The following is a 21,249-nucleotide window of genomic DNA, read 5'->3' as shown; positions in this document are numbered from 1 at the left end:
TTCTAGAAGTGTAATGCACATTTGTAGTTTTGACAAATACTGCAAACTTGCCCTCCAGAGTAGTTGTACCAGTTTCTGTTCCTATACAATCCCTATTTCCCAATACCCTTTGCCAAAATAGTATGTTATCAAATGGATCTTTGCCAATTGATAGGCAGAAAACAATACATTAGTATAATTTTAGTTCTATTTATCTTACTAGTAATAGCTAAACTGAACATTTTTTCCTGTACTTCAGAGATTTTTTTCTTTTACTTTTCTGTAATCTGTATATACTATCCTAGTCTCTATTTTGCTCTTGGGTTTTTTGTCTTTTTATCAATTTATAGGAATTCTTTATGTATTAGAGAAATTATACCTCTCTCTGTGATAGAAGTTTTCCCCCAAATTTGCTATTTGTTTCATAAAGGACTTTGTCATGTACATTTTTTTCGGTGTTGTCAGATTTATTATTTTCTCTTTTTTGTGTGTGTGTGTGTGACAGAGTCTTGCTGTCTCGCCAGGCTGGAGTGCAGTGACACAGCCTCAGCTCACTGCACCCCCTTCCTCCCAGGTTTAAGCAATTCTCCTGCCCTAGCCTCCCGAGTAGCTGGGACTACAGGCACTTGCCACCATGCGCAGCTAATTTTTGTATTTTTAGTAGAGACGGAGTTTCACCATGTTGGCCAGGATTCTCATTCTCTTGACCTCATGATCCACCCACCTCAGCCTCCCAAAGTGTTGGGATTACAGGCATGAGCCACCGCGCCCGGCCAGATTTATCATTATTTATGTAATGGCTTCTGAATTTGGGTTCACAGAAAGTCCTTTCCTGCCTCAAGGTTATAATTTTTTGATGATGTCTTCTAGTTCTTCTGAGGTTCTTTAAAAAAAACTTAAACTGTGATCCATTAGATTGTTACACTATTGTAAAAATGAGGATCTGACTCCAACCTCTTTTTGGCAGATGTCTCAATACTACTTTTTGACTGTTCTATTTTTCATTTATTTGAGATTCTATCTTTATTATATCCCAATTCCTATAGGTGTTTGAGCTTTTTCTGGATTTTATATCTGGTTCTATTGATCTACCTGTCCATTCAGTAGTACTATGCTTTAAATTTTGTTGTGTTATTAGGGTTTTATGATTTGTTTTGCTTTATTACAGGGCTAATATTTCTGTACCTTCCTTTTTCAGGCTTTTTTCTTTCTACTCTGGCTTATTTTTCCATATACACTTCAGTGTCATTCATGTACATTTCAAAAAAAAAAAAATGTTTTCTTCCCACAAAATTTCCAACTCAGGTTATATCATTAAATGAAATAATAGTACTCTCATAAAAAATTTTACATTTTGAAACATGTTTCAATATAAAGGGAAACATTTTAGTAGTAGTATATTAATATTTAAAACATAACTGTAAGGCCCTTATCCTTTACACTAGAGTGCCTGATCCATATAAACTCACTGTATGATTCATATATTGTATTTAGATGATTTTCAGTCTGCATCTAGGTCTGAATTACTCTAATGCTTTTATGATCTGGTTCTCTAAACTTTGCTAAGGGGAAAAATACTTTAAATGTAAAATATTTGTTATCTTGCAAAAATAAACATTGACTACATTGTTCTACGATTGAATCCCAAGTACATAATGCTATGTAACTCTAATATACATGCATGTTTATATATCCATCTGTTTTTAATATTTCAACATTTTAAAAGCTCATCTGCATACTTAATTTTACTTTAAAATGTTCTAGAAAAGCAGTCTTGACTTTCAGTCAGATTTTGACAAATACGGAGAAAGCTGTTAGCCTCTACTTCAATAAATGTCCTGGATTAAATATTGCTCTCCATTCCCTCTATGGAGATACTGATTGATACCACTGGAATGCTGAAAACTCAAAAATGGCCTGTCTATCCATTTCTACTCTCACAAGTTGAATTGCTTGCTTTCTAAAGCATTCATCATCTTTTTTGTAGAAACCACAATTCTACAACTCTTTTTTTTGGAAGGGGGTCATACTTTATCACTTTTTATATATATATCACTTTATATATTAAATATTATATAATATTTAATTCCATTATATAATTTAATAAATATCACCTGCCATTATAAGATTTCATCTATATAGTGCTTGACCTTTGTTATTTAGAGCAATTTAGAAATAATTTGACATGTTGTATCCATAAAATCTAATCTAATGATCTTCTCTTTTTCTCTTCAGTCTATACAGTAACCCAAGTGGGATGCCTCCTTATGCTTCTCAGGGTTTTCCATTTCTTCCTCCATATCCTCCACAAGAAGCAAACAGGAATATCACTTCTTTATCTGTTGCTGACACTGTTTCTTCTTCAACAACAAGTTATACCACAGCCAAGCCTGCCGCTCCTTCATTTGGTGTCCTTTCAAATCTGCCATTACCCATTCCCACAATGGATGCTTCAATACCGGTTGGTATCGTCAGTTATCTATATTTTGTGCCACTGAAACATTCATTCAGTCAACACACATTTATTACATGCCTCCGTGTGCCAGACAATAAGTTAGACAAAATATGAAAAGATTAAATCACGTTTTTCAATTCAAGTAACAGAGAGGTAACCAACAAATAATAATTTTAAGTGTGGAGCTTATAATTCTAGTGTAGTAGAAGACACAGCTAGAGTTTTGGTAGAGACACAGTTAGGGGAATGGTCAGTGCTCCTAGGGACCAAGGTAGAACTAGTAGGTTACCTTTACAAAAAATGTGATTCTGGGTTTTTTCACCACTTTCTTAGTGCCTCAAATGTACTGATAAATATATTGGGTACTCAGTAAAAATGAGGCAGCTAAACAAATGCATGCATTTATTATGCTCGAGGCCAGATTTTGAAAGATCATTATTAATTGGCCAGAATAACAAGGGAATACATAAGGCATTCTTTGAGAGGGCTTAACATTGTCAAAGGCATTGAGGTATAAAGCAGATGGCATTTTTGTGAAGCTGCCTATAGTAGATCTCTCTGGCTGACATATACAGTGTGGGCAAAGGCAGAAGAATGATCATGTGGGAGCAGCAGATGTCACATGATGGGTCTGCTAATGTATGCTGAGGGCTTCAAGTGTTCCATTGGCTTAAAAACTTGTATGTTCTTAAGCTGTTCTTAACTGTTGCTATGTGGAATGTTACTGAGGAAGAGACTAATACTTTCGGCATAAAACATTTAAAGGAGTATAAAGCCTTTCAATTACAACCCTCAGTAAATATCACCCATAGCATTACTCAAGTATAAAACCATACTATATCCAACATTACTAATTTCAGAGTTTATAATCATTTAGAATACATAGACCCAACTGGACTTGGTTTTTTCCAAAACCTTTCATTTATTGTGTTAATGAATGTTATGAACAAATTACAGTTAGTAGTATGAACAAAATTACAAGAGGGCTTTTCAAGGGTCCTCAAGGATAAAAAGTCATATATATCAAACATGGCTCAGTTACTCATCTACCCTACCGTCTCATCTGACTGAGGCATGTAACTATTCAGACTGTTGCCAAATTATTGCTTTTCTATATTTAATGCCTTTCACTTGAGAGAAATATTCATATATACCAGTGAAATCTACAGCCATATACTTAGACAAGAAAGAGAACTACCAGTTCTCTACCTAACACAGGTACTCACATGGCCCTCAACAGCAACAAAAAAAAGTAATCCTATGTATACCACACTGAAAAAAAGATAGACTGCAGGAAGAAGGGGAGACTAAGGCAGTGTGAGATGTGAAGATGAAAATATGATAATGCAAACAGTTATGGGATATAGTACATTAAAGATTACATTTATTAGTAATTGAGAGCAGTCAAAAAATGGCTGAAATTTAATATCATTTAAAACTTTTCTTTAGACAAGCCAAAATGGTTTTGGTTACAAGATGCCAGATGTCCCTGATGCATTTCCAGAACTTTCAGAACTAAGGTAAACCTGGAGAGTAAAGTTGGTGACATTGTCTGTTTTATTTGTAAGCATACACCAGATCATTATTTCATATCCATATTAAATTAAATTTTAAAATCTTCACTATTCCTAGACAGTACTGTAGTTGTCTTAGTGGGAAAGTTTTAAAAATCAATTTTAGGTTCTATAGGTTGTATTTATTGAGTAACTAGTACATACTCAGATTTTTATAATGATGTAAATAGTTACCAAGATAACAAGATCCTTTCTCTCATGTGGCCTGCATTCTTTGAAAAGTATTTTTGAATACATTATTCCTGATAGTTTCAAAATATATCTTGGCCTGTTTTAGACCTCCCATTGTTCCTTTAGTAGATAAACTTTACGTATAGAGAAATAAAGTTATAAAGTATTAGATGTTTTTACAGAGCCAAACTTTTTTTCAATTAAGGTGCCATTTTTCATGGAACTTTGCTTCTCTAAAAAGCTTCATGAAGAAAATGGTTTTTGGCCAGTTTTGGGAAGCATTGCACCCTTTATACCCCCATTGAGAGTTCATGATACTCATAAGGCTCTTATTAATAAGACTACTGAATGCAGTTAAACTTTTTTTTTCTTTTTTTGCAGTTCTTTTTTTCTTTAGGATATATCTCATCAAAGGTGTATAGCCAGGTACCCATGAGAAATCCTATAGTTTAAAAAGTTTAAATTTATTTGCACCAGTGTTTTACAGTCATTTTAAGGAAATAGTGATTTATTATCTTCTGTTATAATAAATTAATGAATATTTGCAATATACTGCATGCGTGTTAAAGGTTAATATGCATTGTAATGGTTACAATAACCCATAAGGTAGTTCTAATTTATTAAAGTTATCTTTTTTGCTTTAAATTTTTTTAAATAATTGTTATGAAAACATCAAAAATACAAAAAAGGTGAAGAAACTAGTATAATGAGCCACCATGTATCCATCATGTGGCAACAGTAGCCATGAACCCTTTTGCTCACCGTGCTTCATGCCTCCTTCTGTCCAGCTTTCTTGGAGGGCTATAGGTATGAGTCACCGTTATTTAAAGCAAATCCCAGATAATACATCCTTTTTACCCATCAATTCTTCAGTAAATTTTTCTACCAGGTAAGGATTTTCTTTCCTTTTTTTAAACCATAACCTCAGTCACCATCATCATCATACCTAACACAATGGTAATTCTTTAATATTACCTTCTTTCTCCAGTGTCTCAGTAATTAATCTTTTTGTTGGTAGTTTCTTTGAATCAGGATTCAAAACAGGTTCCACCTATTGCATTTGGATAGTGGATCTCTTAAGTTCCTTTTAATAATGAACCATTTCTCCCCAACTTTTCTCTTTTATACACACACACACACACACACACACACTTCGACATATACATATTTGTATTTACATATGCTCATATATATGTACACAAATATGGAAATAAATACATATCCATGTATATATATGCATACATATATATTAGACATAGTGTGTGTTTATTAAATTGGTTATTTGTCCTATGAAATCTTCCATATCCTGTTTTTTCCTTATTCCCTCCTTGTGGTACCATTGAAGGGCGTTTCACTATTTCCCATAGTCTTATGCTGCTGGTGGCTAGAAGTAGACAAGGTTCAATTCTTTTGCCAATACTTATGTCATAATTAGTGCATGCTTCCTATTACATCCCATGAGGCAGCAGTGAGGTCTGGTTGCCCTTTTTTTAGTGACATTAAGATTATATCAGGTTAAAGCACCTGAAATCATTGACCATCATTAATTCAGCAGGGGTCGTAAATATGATTTAATAATTTTATCATTACCACCAGAATTTATTAACCAGAATTACTCTATGAAGAACCTGACTTAATCAATTACATATTTAGTTATACTAAAATAGGCTTCATACAGGACCAAGAAAAATGCTTAATTTTTCCCCTTACAGTATCAGCTTTCACAATAATGAGTTGATGCGCTATCCATCTCCAAAAGTTGCTCTGATGGGTGAGAAACTCAAGTTGCCTTCTGTATCGTTTCTGGCAAAGTTGAAGATGCAATGGGCTCATCATGAACATTTCTTCTCCCAGACCTAGAGTCAGCCATTTCTCTGAAGGGCCCTTGTTCTTTTCCAAAATAACAATACCAGTATTGTTACTAAGATTATTGAATGCAGGTTAAATTTTTGTTTTTGTTTTTTACAGTTCTGTCATCTTTAGGATTATGACATGCCAGAATATACTGTTGTTGTTGTTTTTTTAATCTCTTCAAATAATTTTTCTCTGGGTGTTGATATAACTTAGAATATACAGGTTTACTTATTTTCAAAGCAGTCCATTTTCTCGGAATTTTAAAGACTGCTTTTTCTTTTCTTCATTTTTAAATTATCCAATGTTTTTATATGGCTCCATAGTCAAAACTAAGATACGTTCAGAAAAGTTTTTGCTTCCATCCATATCCGCTCCACCTAGTTCTTTCACCCTACAGATACCCATTTTTGTTTTTGGTTTAGCCCTCCATTATTTCTTTTCTTTAAATATTTTATGAATATCTATACACACATATACATAAACACACATAAACGTATCTATAACTCTTATTGTGATAGCCACACATCTGTAAGCTAAATAGGCAGAGAGGTTAAAACGGAGTTGTGACTGCTTATGCACCCTATCTTACTGGTCCTACAGTAATTGACATTATGCACTAGCAGAGACTATGTAACTTGTAGAGTCTTGGGAGATTTTACTGACTGCATTTTGGCCAACACATCCTTGGAATCATGCACTGACCTGGTCTAAAGCTGACTAGATAGAATAGTTTCCCATAAAAGTTTTTCACAAGCCAAAATGTTACAGTAACTACTCTGGCCTCTTTTCAGTTCTGTTTCCCTCTCGTCAATACATACAATGAAATGACTAGGAAGAAATTCTTCTAATGCTAGCTTGTCTGTGAACTTTTACTCATCTGAATTTACTATAGTACTAGCATGTTCAACTTTATGCTTGGAAGAAATAAATAGCTTAAATTTTATATATCAGTCAGTCTGGTTCCTATCAGGGAAATTTAAGAAATAAGTGATATTCTCAAGCAATTAAGTTAAACAGAATTAAGAACAAGAAAAAAATACTGAACTGTATTACTGCTGTCCTATTTTAAGAAACCTAAGCTGAATAAGCTCTTAGTTTCATACATTTTTCTTTACCTGAGTTAAGTTGACTTTATTTTTAATTTCAGGTCACTGGATAACTGTGAACACTTCCCCACAGTTGTGATTTTTAAAGAGAGGAGATACATCAACATATCCATTGGACCAGAATTTACTTTTACAGATTCTGTTGAGAATATATTACAGACTGCTTTATGTTCCATTGTGGTTGATGTTTTATATGATTTTAAGGTTAAAATTGGCAGCCTTAGGTGTATATGTAAAAATTATTTAGAACCCTATCAACCAAAATAAAGCTGAAAAATTGTAAATAGTTGTCAGGGAGAAAAACTTGATGTCTGATATTTATTAACATTTTTTCTTTTGTTTTTCTAGTGTGACACAACTCACAGATATGAATGAACAAGAGGAGGTATTACTAGAACAGTTTCTGACTTTGCCTCAACTAAAACAAATCATTACTGACAAAGATGACTTAGTAAAAAGTATTGAGGAACTAGCAAGTATGTTTTCCCTCTCCTCAGCTCACATTTCCTGAAAAAAATCTGATCTTTACCTAGAAGTAATCTAGAGATTTATCTTACAGGAAAAAATCTCCTTTTGGAGCCCAGCTTGGAAGCCAAAAGGCAAACTGTTTTAGATAAGGTGAGTTAGTGATCATTTTGTAGAAATGTATATAATTTAAAAATAGAATAAAACATCCTTTTCATTTTCTCTTTTAGTATGAATTGCTTACACAAATGAAGTCTACTTTCGAAAAGAAGATGCAAAGGCAGCATGAACTTAGTGAGGTAAGACTGTTTAGTTTTTTTCCTTTGCCATAGATTTTTTTAATCTTATGTGCATGAGTCATGATCTTATTTTCATTATCATCAGAAACCATTTATGAGGTATCTGACCTTTTAAGACATGATACCGTTAAACGTAGATGAACAGCTCTCGATGAGGCATCATACATTATTTGTGCTCATGTAAGAGCGTCTTTGTTTCCAAAAGAAAATTATGACAGGCCCAGACAAATAACTTTTCTGAGTAAGTTATGAAACCATTGCAACCCCTGTAGTGAAACCTAGCAACAACAACAACAAAAACTTTTGACTCACTTGTAAACTTATCTACAAATACCTTAAATGAAAAGTTTGCAAATTAAAAAGAATAATATAGGAAAAATATGTAGTATTATCTGCTACAAATAAGTTTTGTTAGAAATCCAGTTATGTGAAAATCGAAAGAATTTTATAAAATTCAACCTATATTTCTGAAAAAAAGGAATCTTTAAAAATGAAAAGGAAACAGAGGACATAATCTTTGTATTATACCAGTAACCTCATAGTTAATACTTTGTTTCCTATAACATCAGGAACTTTGGATAAAGTCAGTGAAATAAAACATAAAATAGATATAAACCAACAACAGCAAAAAAGATGGTAAAGGAGAATATAAATTTATAATGATTTCAGATAATATGGTCATTTGTCAGAATAAGGAAATAATAGCTAACATTGAGCAATTAATATGTCTTGTGCTGCATGAAGCTATTTACATATATGGCCTGTTATTACACCAAGTCCTGTGAAATAGGTATTGTTACTTTTTCCCATTTTACATTTTACAGATAGGGAAACAGGCACAGTGAGATTAAATAACTTCCTTGAGGTCATACAAGTAGAAACATTAGTTAGGAGTCTAACCTAAGCAGTCCTCCTTCACAGAAAATCTGTGAGACTCAACTGAAGTACTGTTAGATATATACTGGACCTTGTAAATGTTGAAGAAGCTTTCATAGTACTCAACATCATTCTTTATATAAACTCATAGTAAACTAAAACTAGAAATTTCTTACTTGAAAAAGAATACTAGAAACCAGCAGTAAACATCACACTTAATGACTAAACATGTCTAGGATCCTATTAATGTTAGGAATAAGAGAGGAATGCCTCATGATCACTGCTGTTTAACATTGCTTGGGAGGTTCTGAGTACTGCAACAAGACCACAAAAAGTGGTATAGTATAAAATAAGAAATGAAACAGTTGTTTACCAAAAATAAACAATCAAAAATTCTAGAAAACTGAGAAACTTTTTCCTGTTTGCTGCAGCAATTACTGCAAAATGAAGTACAGAAAACAACTCATTAAACAAAACTGTAAAGTACTTAGAAGTGAACCCAATGAAGTAAGTTAGGAACCTTTATTGAATTGGCATTCAATAAAAGAAGAGTTGAGTTTTCTGTTTTCTAAGACTGTTTAGAGCAGCATAGAATATATTCATTGAAAGAAAGATCCAGTATTAAAAAGATTTCATTCTCCCCAAAATAACCTAGAAACTTAATACAGTTCTAATCAAAATGCCAAGAGGTTTTTTTTTGTTTTTGTTTTTGTTTTTAAATCTTAACAGATTTATTCAAAAGTTCATCTGAAACTTTATTTTTTCAGCTGGGTAAAAGTAAAAGTAGTCAGGAAGAGCTTGAACAAAAAGAAAAAATGAACAAAACTCCCTTTCCCAGTGTCAGAATACACTGTAAATCCTCATTATTTAAAACAGTATAGTAATTTTATAGGAAGAGAAAATTATTTCTATGGAATAGAATAATTTATTCTATAAATCAGTTGGAAAAAATTGAGGATTCAGTAAATTATAAAACTGGCTATTTAGTATCCATTTAGAAAAAGGCTAGATCATCGTATCATACAATACACAGAAAGGTATTACAGATAAACAACTTCAGTGGAAACCATAAAAAGTCAACTAGCTTCTAGGATTTTTTCTTTAAGATTATGGTGGGAAAAGTCTTTCTAAGCATAATAAAACAGATATGAGTATAAAGGAAAAACTCGACATATTTAGCTATACAGATTGAAAATTTGGATATATTAAAAAATCATGAAATCAAAAGTGAAGTTAAAAAAGGTACAGATATTTTTAGCATATACAACAAATACTAATGCCAGTGGTCTATTAGAAAAGGGAAAAAACAGGAAACTGACAAAAGGAGAAAGATAAATGTCCAATAAAGATTCTGCTTTAACAGTTACTCTGATCCTTAAACATTCATATAAGAATTGCTGGAAGCAATTCTTGAAACACTTAAAAAAGACAAACACACACCAAACACTGATTCCTAGGTTTCTTTCTAGATGTTCTCAGTCAATTTTTGGGGGGATGATGAATCTTCTACACTCTAACATATGGAATCCACTTTCAGTAGACCGTTGGTTCCGTGATGGAGGAATCTGTTCTGTTTCATTCCTAAAATAAAATAATAGCCATCCTAATGCATGTGGGGTAGTATCTCTTTGTGACACATCATACACAAAAATGAACTGTAATGCACCATTTTCTTATTGCCCTCGCCAAAACTGGTTATCTGTCTTTACAAGTATGGCTCATGTGGATGTTTTATTTGGCTTTTAAAAAAATTATGGTAAAGCTGAACATATTTTCAAAAGTTTCCAGTTACTTATTCATTAAATATTTATTGAGTACCTATTATGTACCTGGTTCGGTGGTTGGCACATAATAGCCAAATAAAACATCCACGTGAGCCATACTTGTAAAGATAGATAACCAGTTTTGGCGAGGGCAATAAGAAAATGGTGCATTACAGTTCATTTTTGTGTATGATGTGTCACAAAGAGATACTACCCCACATGCATTAGGATGGCCATTATTTTATTTTATTTTTTTCTTATTCTGTCATCCAGGCTGGAGTGCAGTGCCGCAGTTACAGCTCACTGCAGCCTTGACCTCTCAGGCTCAAGTGATCCTCCTGACTCAGCCTCCCAAGTAGCCAAGGCTACAGGTGTGTGCCACCACACCTGGCTAATTTTTGTATTTTTTGTAGAGATGGGGTCTTGCTATGTTGCCCAGCCTGGTCATGAACTGCCAGGCTCAAGCCATATGCCTGCCTCAGCCTCCCACAGTGCTGGCATTACAGGCATGAGCCACCACACTGAGCAGGATGGCCATTAGTTTTAGTACCTACATTTAGGTCTGTGATCCATTTGGATCAATTTTTGTATTTAAGTAAGGTAAGGGGCCAACTTTGTTCCTTTGCCTGTCGATATATCCAGTTTTTTCAAGCACCATTTGTTGAAAAGACTCCTTTCTCCATTAACTGGACTGGGCCCCCTTGTTGAAAATCATTTGGCCATTTATGTGAGGGTTTATTTCTGCGTTCTCTATTCTGTTCCATTGTTCTTTATATTTTTATGCCAGTACCACAGTTTTGATTACTGTAACTTTGTAGTAACTTGAAATCAGGAAATATTAGTCATCTTTGTTTAAGATTGTTTTGGCTATTTGGGATCTCTTGAGATTCCATATGAATTCTAGGATGGGTTTTTCTATTTTTGCAAAAAATACCATTGAGATTTTGATAGGGATTGCATCGAGTCTGTAGGTTGCTTTGATTAGTAATGTCTTCTCAAGAATATTAAATCTTTCAACCCATAAACATGGGATGTCTTCCAGTAATTTATGTCTTCAGTTTCTTATAGCAGTATCTTACAGTTTTCTGTGTACCAGTCTTTCATTGCTTTAGTGAAATTTAATCCCATCATTTTTGCCTTATTCCATTGAAATGAGTCATCAAGTTCAGCCCACACTCAAGGGTGGGATTATGCAAGGGCAGGAATGCCAGGAGGTGAGGTCATTAGTGGAGAGTCTCCTTAGCAGATATCTACCACAGTGATTTAATTTGTAAATCCTTAGGAGAGAACAATGATTTTCTCTGTTTCTCTCATTTAATAGTTTGCAGCCAGTAGCTAAGGACCTGGGTGGGTCATTATAAGATAGCAGATTTTCTCAAAAAGAGGCTATATAGGGCACATAATAAATTGCCTCTCCATACCACTACTTTCCTTCCATTCCCTGTGAGGAGTTCTTGTGAGTATCGTAAATTAAAGTAGTGCCTGATTTTCTTTTTCAGAGCTGTAGTGCAAGTGCCCTACAGGCAAGATTGAAAGTAGCTGCACATGAAGCTGAGGAAGAATCTGATAATATTGCAGAAGACTTCTTGGAGGGAAAGATGGAAATAGATGATTTTCTCAGTAGCTTCATGGAAAAGAGAACAGTATGTAATACTCGTCAATTGAGGACAAGTATTGGATAAAGTTTGGTATTTTTATAGGGAGGAGAAGCACTGGGTCTTAGCTATTTCTCTATTATGCTGTCATCTCCCTTTTTTTGTACAATATATTATTTACCCGAAAGGAAGGTTTCTATTTCTTGGGTGTGGACTTGGGCAAAAACCAGGTACCTGGAACTTAAAACTTTGAAGGTCTGTCATAGAACTCTGGACAGCCACACACCTTAGCTATTCCCAGGGAACCCCATGGGGGGCAAGTGCCATTGCTCTAAGATGTCCTTTTGATGTGACTTGAGAAGTAAATGAGAGTGAGGGCCTGTATGTGTGGCTGTTCCCTGTCTGGTATGTCAGAGGAACAGTCCTGGTCAGAAAGGGGCTCGTCTGAGCAGAAATTGCTAATAAACTTTGTGCTGATCTGGGAAAAAAAATTTTTTTGACAGCATAATATCAAATTACTTTAGCATACTCATGAGTGAAAAACATTAGCACGTTACTGAAGTGGAGTTTTGAGTGCTGTGAGAGGAACCTGAAAAGCCTCGTAAGAATAATAGCATCATCCTCCTATCACTTTAGACTTGATTTATCTGAGTATACAAGCAGGTAAATAAAATAGTTGTTTCAGAAATGGTAATATCTATATCATTGTGTAATACAGCTGGTAAATCTAGTCCGAATAGTTGAAACATACTCCTTAATGACTTGTTTTACCACTTGTTGAAAGAGAGAATGATCTATAGGGATTATAAAATAATTTTTAAAAATTGAGACACAGTTCCTGTTCTGTTCTGATATTTGTTATATTTAAAGAAAAATCCAAAACAGTCTGCTTAATAGTTTGTTGCCTTTTAATACAGTCCAAAATATTTACGTAAGTTGTCTGAAATAATCACATTTTAAAAATAATCTTTCGTTAGTAAACTTTATGAAACATCTGTGAGACACACACACACAAACACACACACACTCCTGTTAAGGCAGATGGGGTGGATTTTATCATTCCCATTTTTCATGAGGCGAAATTGAAGTTCAGAGATGTTAGTGACTGACATGGTTATAGTGTTAGTAAGGCATTGATTTCTGGTCCGTTACTCTTTAATGATATATAACTGTGCCTTGAAGCTTGTATCTGTTAATCTTCCTGGTTAACAGCAGAATTTACATCCATCTTTTTAAAACACAGATATTTAAAGTTACATAGTCAGATAATTGATATAAAGGATCAGTGTTTGTTTTACATTCTAGAAGCTTGCAGGCAAAGGCTGTCTCCTAAGCAAGAGGTTTTTTTGATTCTTAAAGTCTTAGCTGTCTTCAACATTAGCTATCTTCAACATTCAATTAGATTACTAGCTAATTCAGAATGAATTGGTGTCATGTGGTCCTCTGCTCAGTCGACTGGGCTGAGGGAGTGGATTATGAGAAGGGAGCATGAGAGGTTCCCTAAAACAGAGACTGGCGTGCAGGAAACAAAATGACAGGCACTTCTGTCCCATTCAAACTATTATCTGCGCCTTGTAACATTAGTGCTAATGAAATGAATTTGCTCATAATCTAATAATTTTAGCTATTGAATTATTAGCTATCTTCAACATTCAAAACATAAAATAGTGCCAACAAGTTAAAAGGTTCCTGTCATACTGTAGGAAGTAAAGTAATAGGCATATCTTTGTAAAAGTGACTGGTATTTTTAAAAATTTATTTTCTAGATTTGCCACTGTAGAAGAGCCAAGGAAGAGAAACTTCAGCAGGCAATAGCAATGCACAGCCAATTTCATGCTCCACTATAGGTAAATTGTATTTCAGGTTTGAGTTTCAAGGTTATTGCATCAGTATTCTTTAAATAAACATGTTGTTAATGGTGCCTGTTCATCAGCCTTAAGCATAATTCTCTCATTATAGCTATTGTGCTATGTAACATAGAATGCTTTGTATTATATAATAAGCATAATATAAACATACAACTAGTAGAAATCTTTTGGATATTTTCTATGATCTTGGCATGAGTGAAATTTTTTTAACATTACCTCCTAATATAGAATTGTAAGTTATAGTCAGTTCCTTTCTCTCACCTGGTGTGTAGAGTATACTTTATCACGTGGCTAACATTTCTCAGAAGGCTCCTTTGTCATTTCTTCCTCTAAAGTGAACTTCCAGCCAGTCTCTATTTCCATCCCACACCATGATTACTCTAATAATTTGCCCGTCCCCATGACTTGAGGGTTCTTTTCCTATGCAGCACTGACAGAATGATCTTCCTAAAATACCACTTTTATGATAAAATTGGCTCTACTCCAGAACCTATAATGAATCCCTAGTAATGACGGTATCCATGGCAAATTCCTCTGGTTTTAAGATTTCCATAATCTTGCATATATTTCAGATCATCCATTTTAACTCTGCATTTTCCCCTTACATTGCATTGTCTTACAGGGCACATTCTTCTTCTACCACAGTATCTTTGGTTGTGCTCTTACCTGATGTCAAGATGCCTTTCCTTTTCCTCTGCATCTGTTTTGTTTTAGGAATCATTTGTTTGCAAGAATAGTTCCCACCCCAACAAACTTAAGTAAAAGCTTATGTTACTGGATAGGACAGGGATTTATTATAGGGTTAAAATGAAGGAAAGTACAGTCACCTGAGAGTGAAAACAGCCACTTAGTGACCGAAACAGCTCTTCTCACACCTTTTTTGAGACTGCTTGTTGGCTTATATCTTATTTCTGCATCTCTGTTCTTTTTTAAAATTTTTTCTGGCTGGGCGTGGTGGCTCACGCCTGTAATCCCAGCACTTTGGGAGGCCAAGGCGGGCGGATCACAAGGTCAGGGGATAGACACCATCCTGGCTAACACGGTGAAACCCCGTCTCTACTAAAAATACAAAACAATATTAGCCAGGCATGGTGGCGGGCACCTGTCGTCCCAGCTACTTGGGAGGCTGAGGCAAGAGAATGGCATAAACCCGGGAGCCAGAGCTTGCAGTGAGCCGAGATCGCACCACTGCACTCCAGCCTGGGCGAGAGAGCAAGACTCCATCTCAAAAAAAAGATTTTTTTTCTTACTTGTCCTTCACCCATTCCTAATTATATCATCTGACAGTTCAAGCAGCAAATGGAGATAAACAAGAGTCCCTGGAGTTCCAGAACATTCTCTGGGAAAGTAACTGAACCAGTATGGGCAAGCTATCCATCCTAGTGTAGTCAATTTGGCCTGGCAACTGGTATCCTATGGTCCTCTGCCCAGTCGACTGGGCTGAGGGAGTGGATTATGAGAAGGGGGCATGAGAGGTTCCCTAAAACAAGGACTGGGGTATAGGAAAAGAAATGACAGGCATTTCTTATGTCCAGTTAAACTACTGCTCCTTGTAACATTAGTGCTCACAATGAATTGTTTTATATGTTACTTTCCAAATCATAATATAAATTCCTTAAGGGTAGGGGCTGATTTTTGATACCAACTTTGCGTATCTGCCAGCTTAGGAAGAAGTAGACACAGAGTAGTTGCTCATTTATATGAACATACTAGAATCCATTCCTTACCTCTATTCCCTCATAGTCAAGTTATTTTATAGGCAAATCTTTTTTATTATTATTATGCTTTAAGTTCTGGGATACATGTGCAGAACGTACAGGTTTGTTACATAGCCATGGTGATTTGCTGCACCCATCAGCCTGTCATCTACATTAGGTCTTTCTTCTAATGCTATTCCTCTCCTTGTCCCCGACTCCCCGACAGACCCCAGTATGTGATGTTCCCCTCCCTGTGCCCATATGTTCTCATTACAACTGCCACTTATGAGTGAGAACATGCGTTATTTGGTTTTCTGTTACTGTGTTAGTTTCCCGAGAATTGTGGTTTCCAGCCTCGTCTGTGTCCCTGCAAAGGACATGAACTCATTCTTTTTTATGGCTGCATAGTATTCCATGGTGTATATGTGCCACATTTTCTTTATCCAGTCTATCATTGACAGGCATGTGGGTTGGTTCCAAGTCTTTGCTATTGTGAATAGTGCTGCAATAAAGATACTTGTGCATGTGCCTTTATAATAGAATGATTTATAATAATTTGAGTATATACCCAGTAATGGAATCTGGGTCAAATGGCATTTCTAGTTCTAGATTCTTGAGGAATCGCCACAGTGTCTTCCACAATGGTTGAGCTAATTTACACTCCCACCAACAGTGTAAAGGTGTTCCTATTTCTCCACATCCTCTCTAGCATCTGTTGTTTCCTGACTTTAATAATTGCCATTCTAACTGGTGTGAGATGGTATCTCATTGTGGTTTTGATTGCATGTCTCTAGTGACCAGTGATGATGAGCTTTTTTTCATGTTGGTTGGCCGCATAAATGTCTTCTTTTGAAAGTGTTCATATCCTTTGCCCACTTTTTGATGGGGTTGTGTTTTTCTTGTAAATTTAAGTTCCATGTAGATTCTGGATATTAGCCCTTTGTCAGATGGATAGATTCCAAAAATTTTCCCATTCTGTAGGTGGCCTGTTTACTCTGATGATAGTTTATTTGCTGTGCAGAACGTCTAGTTTAATTAGATCCCATTTGTCTATTTTGGCTTTTGTTGCCATTGCTTTTGGTGTTTTAGACATGAAGTCTTTGCCCATGCCTATGTCCTGAATGGTGTTGCCTAGGTTTTTTTCTAGGGTTTTTAAGGTTTTAGGTCTTAACGTTTAAATCTTTAATCCATCTTGAGTTAATTTTTGTATAAGGTTAGGTAGGGGTCCATTTTTAGTTTTCTGCATATGGCTAGACAGTTTTCCCAACACCATTTATTAAATAGGGAATCGTTTCCCCATTGCTTTTGTCAGATTTGTCAAAGATCAGATGGTTGTAGATGTGTGGTGTTATTTCTGAGACCTCTGTTCTGTTCCATTGGTCTGTATGTCTGTTTTGGTACCAGTACCATACTGTTTTAGTTACTGTAGCCTTGTAGTATAGTTTGAAGTCAGGTAGTGTGATGCCTGCCACCAGCTTTGTTCTTTTTGCTTAGGATTGTCTTGGCTATATGGGCTGTTTTTGGTTCCATATGAAATTTAAAGTATTTTTTCTAATTCTGTGAAGAAAGTAAATGGTAGCTGGATGGGAACAGCGTAGAATCTATAAATTACTTTGGTCAGTATGGCCATTATCACAATATTGTTTTTTCCTATCCATGAGCATGGAATGTTTTTCCATTTGTTTGTGTCCTCTCTTATTTCCTTGAGCAGTTGGTTTGTAGTTCTCCTTGAAGAGGTACTTCACATCCCTTGTTAGTTGGATTCCTAGATATTTTATTCTCTTTGCAGCAATTATGAATGGGAGTTGACTCATGATTTGGTTCTCTGTTTGTCTGTTATTGGTGTATAGGAATGCTTGTGATTTTTGCACATTGATTTTGTATCCTGAGGCTGCTGAAGTTGCTTATCAGCTTAAGGAGATTCGGGGCTGAGTCAGTGGGGTTTCCTAAATATACAATCAGGTCATCTCCAAACAGAGAAAATTTGACTTCCTCTCTTCCTATTTGAATACTTTTATTTATTTTTCTTGCCTGATTGCACCGGCCAGAACTTCCAATACTACGTTGAATAGGAGTTGTCTTGTGCCAGTTTTCAAAGGGAATGCTTCCAGCTTTTGCCCATTCAGTATGATACTGGCTGTGGGTTTGTCATAAATAGCTCTTATTATTTTGAGATACCTTCCATCAGTACCTAGTTTATTCAGTGTTTTTAGCATGAAGGGGTGTTGAGTTTTATCAAAGGCCTTTTCTGCATCTATTGAGATAATCGTGGTTTTTGTCATTGGTTCTGTTTGATGATTACATTGGTTCTATGTGATGATTACATGTATTGATTTGCATATGTTGAACCAGCCTTGCATCCCAGGAATGAAGCCAACTTAATTGTCATGGATAAGCTTTTTAATGTGCTGCTGGATTTGGTTTGCCAGTATGTTAATGAGGATTTTTGCATCGGTGTTCATCAGGGATATTGGCCTGAAATTTTCATTTTTTGTTGTGTCTCTGCCAGGTTTTGGTATCAGGATGATGCTGGCCTTATAAAATGAGTTAGGGAGGAGTCCCTCTTTTTCTGTTGTTTGGAACAGTTTCAGAAGTAATGGTACCAGCTCCTCTTTGTATCTCTGGTAGAATATGGCTATGAATCGGTCTAGTACTGGGCTTTTTTTTTTGTTGGTTGGCTATTACTGCCTCAATTTCAGAACTTATTACTGGTCTATTCAGGGATTTGACTTCTTCCTGGTTGGGAGGATGTATGTGTTCAAGAATTTATCCATTTCTTCTAGATTTTCTAGTTTATTTGCGTAGAGGTGTTTATAGTATTCTCTGATGGTAGTTTGTATTTCTGTGGGATCAGTGGTGATTTTTTTTTTTTTTTTTTTTTTTTTTTTTTTGTGAGATAGACTCTCACTCTGTTGCCCAGGCTAGACTTCAGTGGCTCACTGTAGCCTCTGCCTCCCGGTTTTAAGCAGTTCTCTGCCTCAGCCTCCCAAGTAGCTGGGATTACAGGCATGCACCACCGCACCCAGCTAATTTTTGTATTTTTCGTAGAGATGGGGTTTCACCATGTTGGCCAGGCTAGTCTTGAACTCCTGACCTCAGGTAATTTACCCACCTCGGCCTCCCAAAGTACTGGGATTACAGGTGTGACCTACCACGCCTATACAGTCTCCCCTTTATCATTTTTTATTGTGTCTATTTGATTCTTCTCTCTTTTCTTCTTTATTAGTCTGGCTAGCAGTCTATCTATTTTGCTAATCTTTTCAAAACAGCTCCTGGATTCATTGATTTTTTTGAAGGGTTTTTCATGTCTCTATCTCCTTAAGTTCTGCTCTGATCTTGGTTATTTCTTGTCTTCTGCTAGCTTTTGAATTTGTTTGCTCCTCCTTCTCTAGTTCTTTTAATTGTGATGTTAGAGTGTTGATTTTAGATCTTTCCTGCTTCTCCTGAGGGCATTTAGTGCTATAAATTTACCTCTAAACACAGCTTTAGCTCTGTTCCAGAGATTCTGGTACAATGTGTCTTTGTTCTTGTTGGTTTTAAAGAACTTACTTATTTCTGTCCTAATTTCGTTATTTACCAAGTAGTCATTGAGGAGCAGGTTATTCAGTTTCCATGTAGTTGTGTGGTTTTGAGTGAGTTTCTTAATCCTGAATTGTAATTTGATTGCACTGTGGTCTGGGAGACTATTCCGATTTCCATTCTTTTGCATTTGCTGAGGGGTGTTTTACTTCCAATTATGTGGTCAATTTTAGAATAAGTGCTATGTCATGCTGAGAAGAATGTATATTGATTTTTGGTGGATAGTTCTGTAGATGTCTGTTAGGTCCGTTTGGTCCAGAGCTGAAGCTGAGTTCAAGTCCTGAATATCCTTGTTAATTTTCTGTCTCATTGATCTAATATTGACAGTGGGGTGTTAAAGTCTACCACTATTGTGTGGGAGTCTAAGTCTCTTTGAGGTCTCTAGGAACTTGCTTTATGAATCTGGGTGCTCCTGTATTGGGTACATATAAGGATAGTTAGCTCTTCTTGTTGCATTGATCCCTTTTCCATTATGTAATGCCCTTCTTTGTCTTTTTTGATTTTTCTTGGTTTAACATCTGTTTTATCAGAGACTAGGATTGCAACCCTGCTTTTTTTCACTTTCCATTTGCTTGGTAAATCGTCCTCCATCCCTTTACTTTGAGCCTATGTGTGTCTTTGCACATGAAATGGGTCTCCTGAGTACAGCATACTGATGGGTCTTGACTCTGTATCCAATTTGCCAGTCTGTGCCTTTTACTTGGGGCATTTAGCCCATTTCAGGTTAATATTGTTACGTGTGAATTTGATCCCGTCATTATGATGCTAGCTGGTTATTCTGCCCATTAGTTGACGCAGTTTCTTCATAGTGTTGATGGTCTTTACATTTTGGTTTGTTTTTGCAGTGGCTAGCCCCGGTTGTTCTTTTCCATAGTTAATGCTTCCTTCAGGAATTCTTGTAAGGCAGGCCTGGTGGTGACAAAATCCCTCGGCATTTGCTTGTCTGTAAAGGATTTTATTTCTCCTTCACTTATTAAGCTTAGTTTGGTTGGATATGAAATTCTAGGTTGAAAATTCTTTTCTTTAAGAATGTTGAATACTGGCCCCCACTCTTTTCTGGCTTGTAGGGTTTCTGCAGAGAGATCTGCTGTTAGTCTGATGGGCTTCCCTTTGTGGGTAACCCAACCTTTCTCTCTGGCTGCCCTTAACATGTCTTCCTTCATTTCAGCCTAGGTGAATCTGACAATTATGTGTCTTGGGTTTGCTCTTCTCAAGGAGTATCTTTGTGCTGTTATCTATGTTTCCTGAATTTGAATATTAGGCCGTCTTGCTAGGTTGAGGAAGTTCTCCTGGATATCCTGAAGTGTGTTTTCCAACTTGGTTCCAGTCTCTCTGTCACTTCCAGGTACACCAATCAAACATAGGTTTTGTCTTTTCACATAGTCCCATGTTTCTTGGAGGCTTTGTTTATTCCTTTTCATTCTTTTTTCTCTAATCTTGTCTTCACGCTTTTTTCCATAAAGTTGATCTTCAGTCTCTGATATCCTTTCTTCCACTTGATCGATTTGGCTGTTGATACTATGTATGCTTCATGAAGTTCTTATGCTGTGTTTTTCAGCTCCATCAGGTAGGTCGTTTATGTCCTCCTCTAAACTGGTTATTCCAGTTAGCAGCTCCTCTAACCTTTTATAGGTTCTTAGCTTCCTTGCATTGGGTTAGAACATGCTCCTTGAGCTCTGAGGAGTTTTATTTTGAAGCCTACTTCTGTCAGTGCATCAAACTCATTCTCAGTCCAGTTTTTTTCCCTTGCTGGCGAGGAGTTGTGATCCTTTGGAGAAGAAGAGGCATTCTGGTTTTTTGAATTTTCAGCCTTTTTGCACTGGTTTTTCCTCATCTTCATGGATTTATCTACCTTTGGTCTTTACTGTTGGTGACCTTCAGACGGAATTTTTGTGTGGTCATCCTTTTTGTTGATGTTGATGCTATTGCTTTCTTTTTGTTAGTTTTCTTTCTAACAGGCCTCTCTTC

The 21,249-nt window shown here is 35.8% G+C and overlaps 1 protein-coding gene across 1 annotated transcript in view; it reads left to right on the top strand.

Moving 5' to 3' along the window:
- VPS37A (VPS37A subunit of ESCRT-I) overlaps positions 1-21,249 on the top strand; it is a 49,481-nt gene that overhangs the window by 26,287 nt on the left and 1,945 nt on the right. Inside the window, exons 5-11 of the mRNA XM_050801825.1 lie at positions 2,215-2,440; positions 3,884-3,954; positions 7,488-7,615; positions 7,699-7,757; positions 7,835-7,903; positions 12,042-12,185; positions 13,904-13,984. Of these exons, the coding sequence (XP_050657782.1) occupies positions 2,215-2,440; positions 3,884-3,954; positions 7,488-7,615; positions 7,699-7,757; positions 7,835-7,903; positions 12,042-12,185; positions 13,904-13,984 (778 nt within the window). The remainder of the gene's footprint in view (positions 1-2,214; positions 2,441-3,883; positions 3,955-7,487; positions 7,616-7,698; positions 7,758-7,834; positions 7,904-12,041; positions 12,186-13,903; positions 13,985-21,249) is intronic.

The sequence above is a fragment of the Macaca thibetana genome, chromosome 8, assembly GCF_024542745.1.
Source record: "Macaca thibetana thibetana isolate TM-01 chromosome 8, ASM2454274v1, whole genome shotgun sequence".
In the NCBI taxonomy this organism is placed as follows: Eukaryota; Metazoa; Chordata; class Mammalia; order Primates; family Cercopithecidae; genus Macaca; species Macaca thibetana.
Note: the sequence above shows the minus strand (reverse complement) of the source record. Positions and strands in the feature narration are given on the sequence as shown.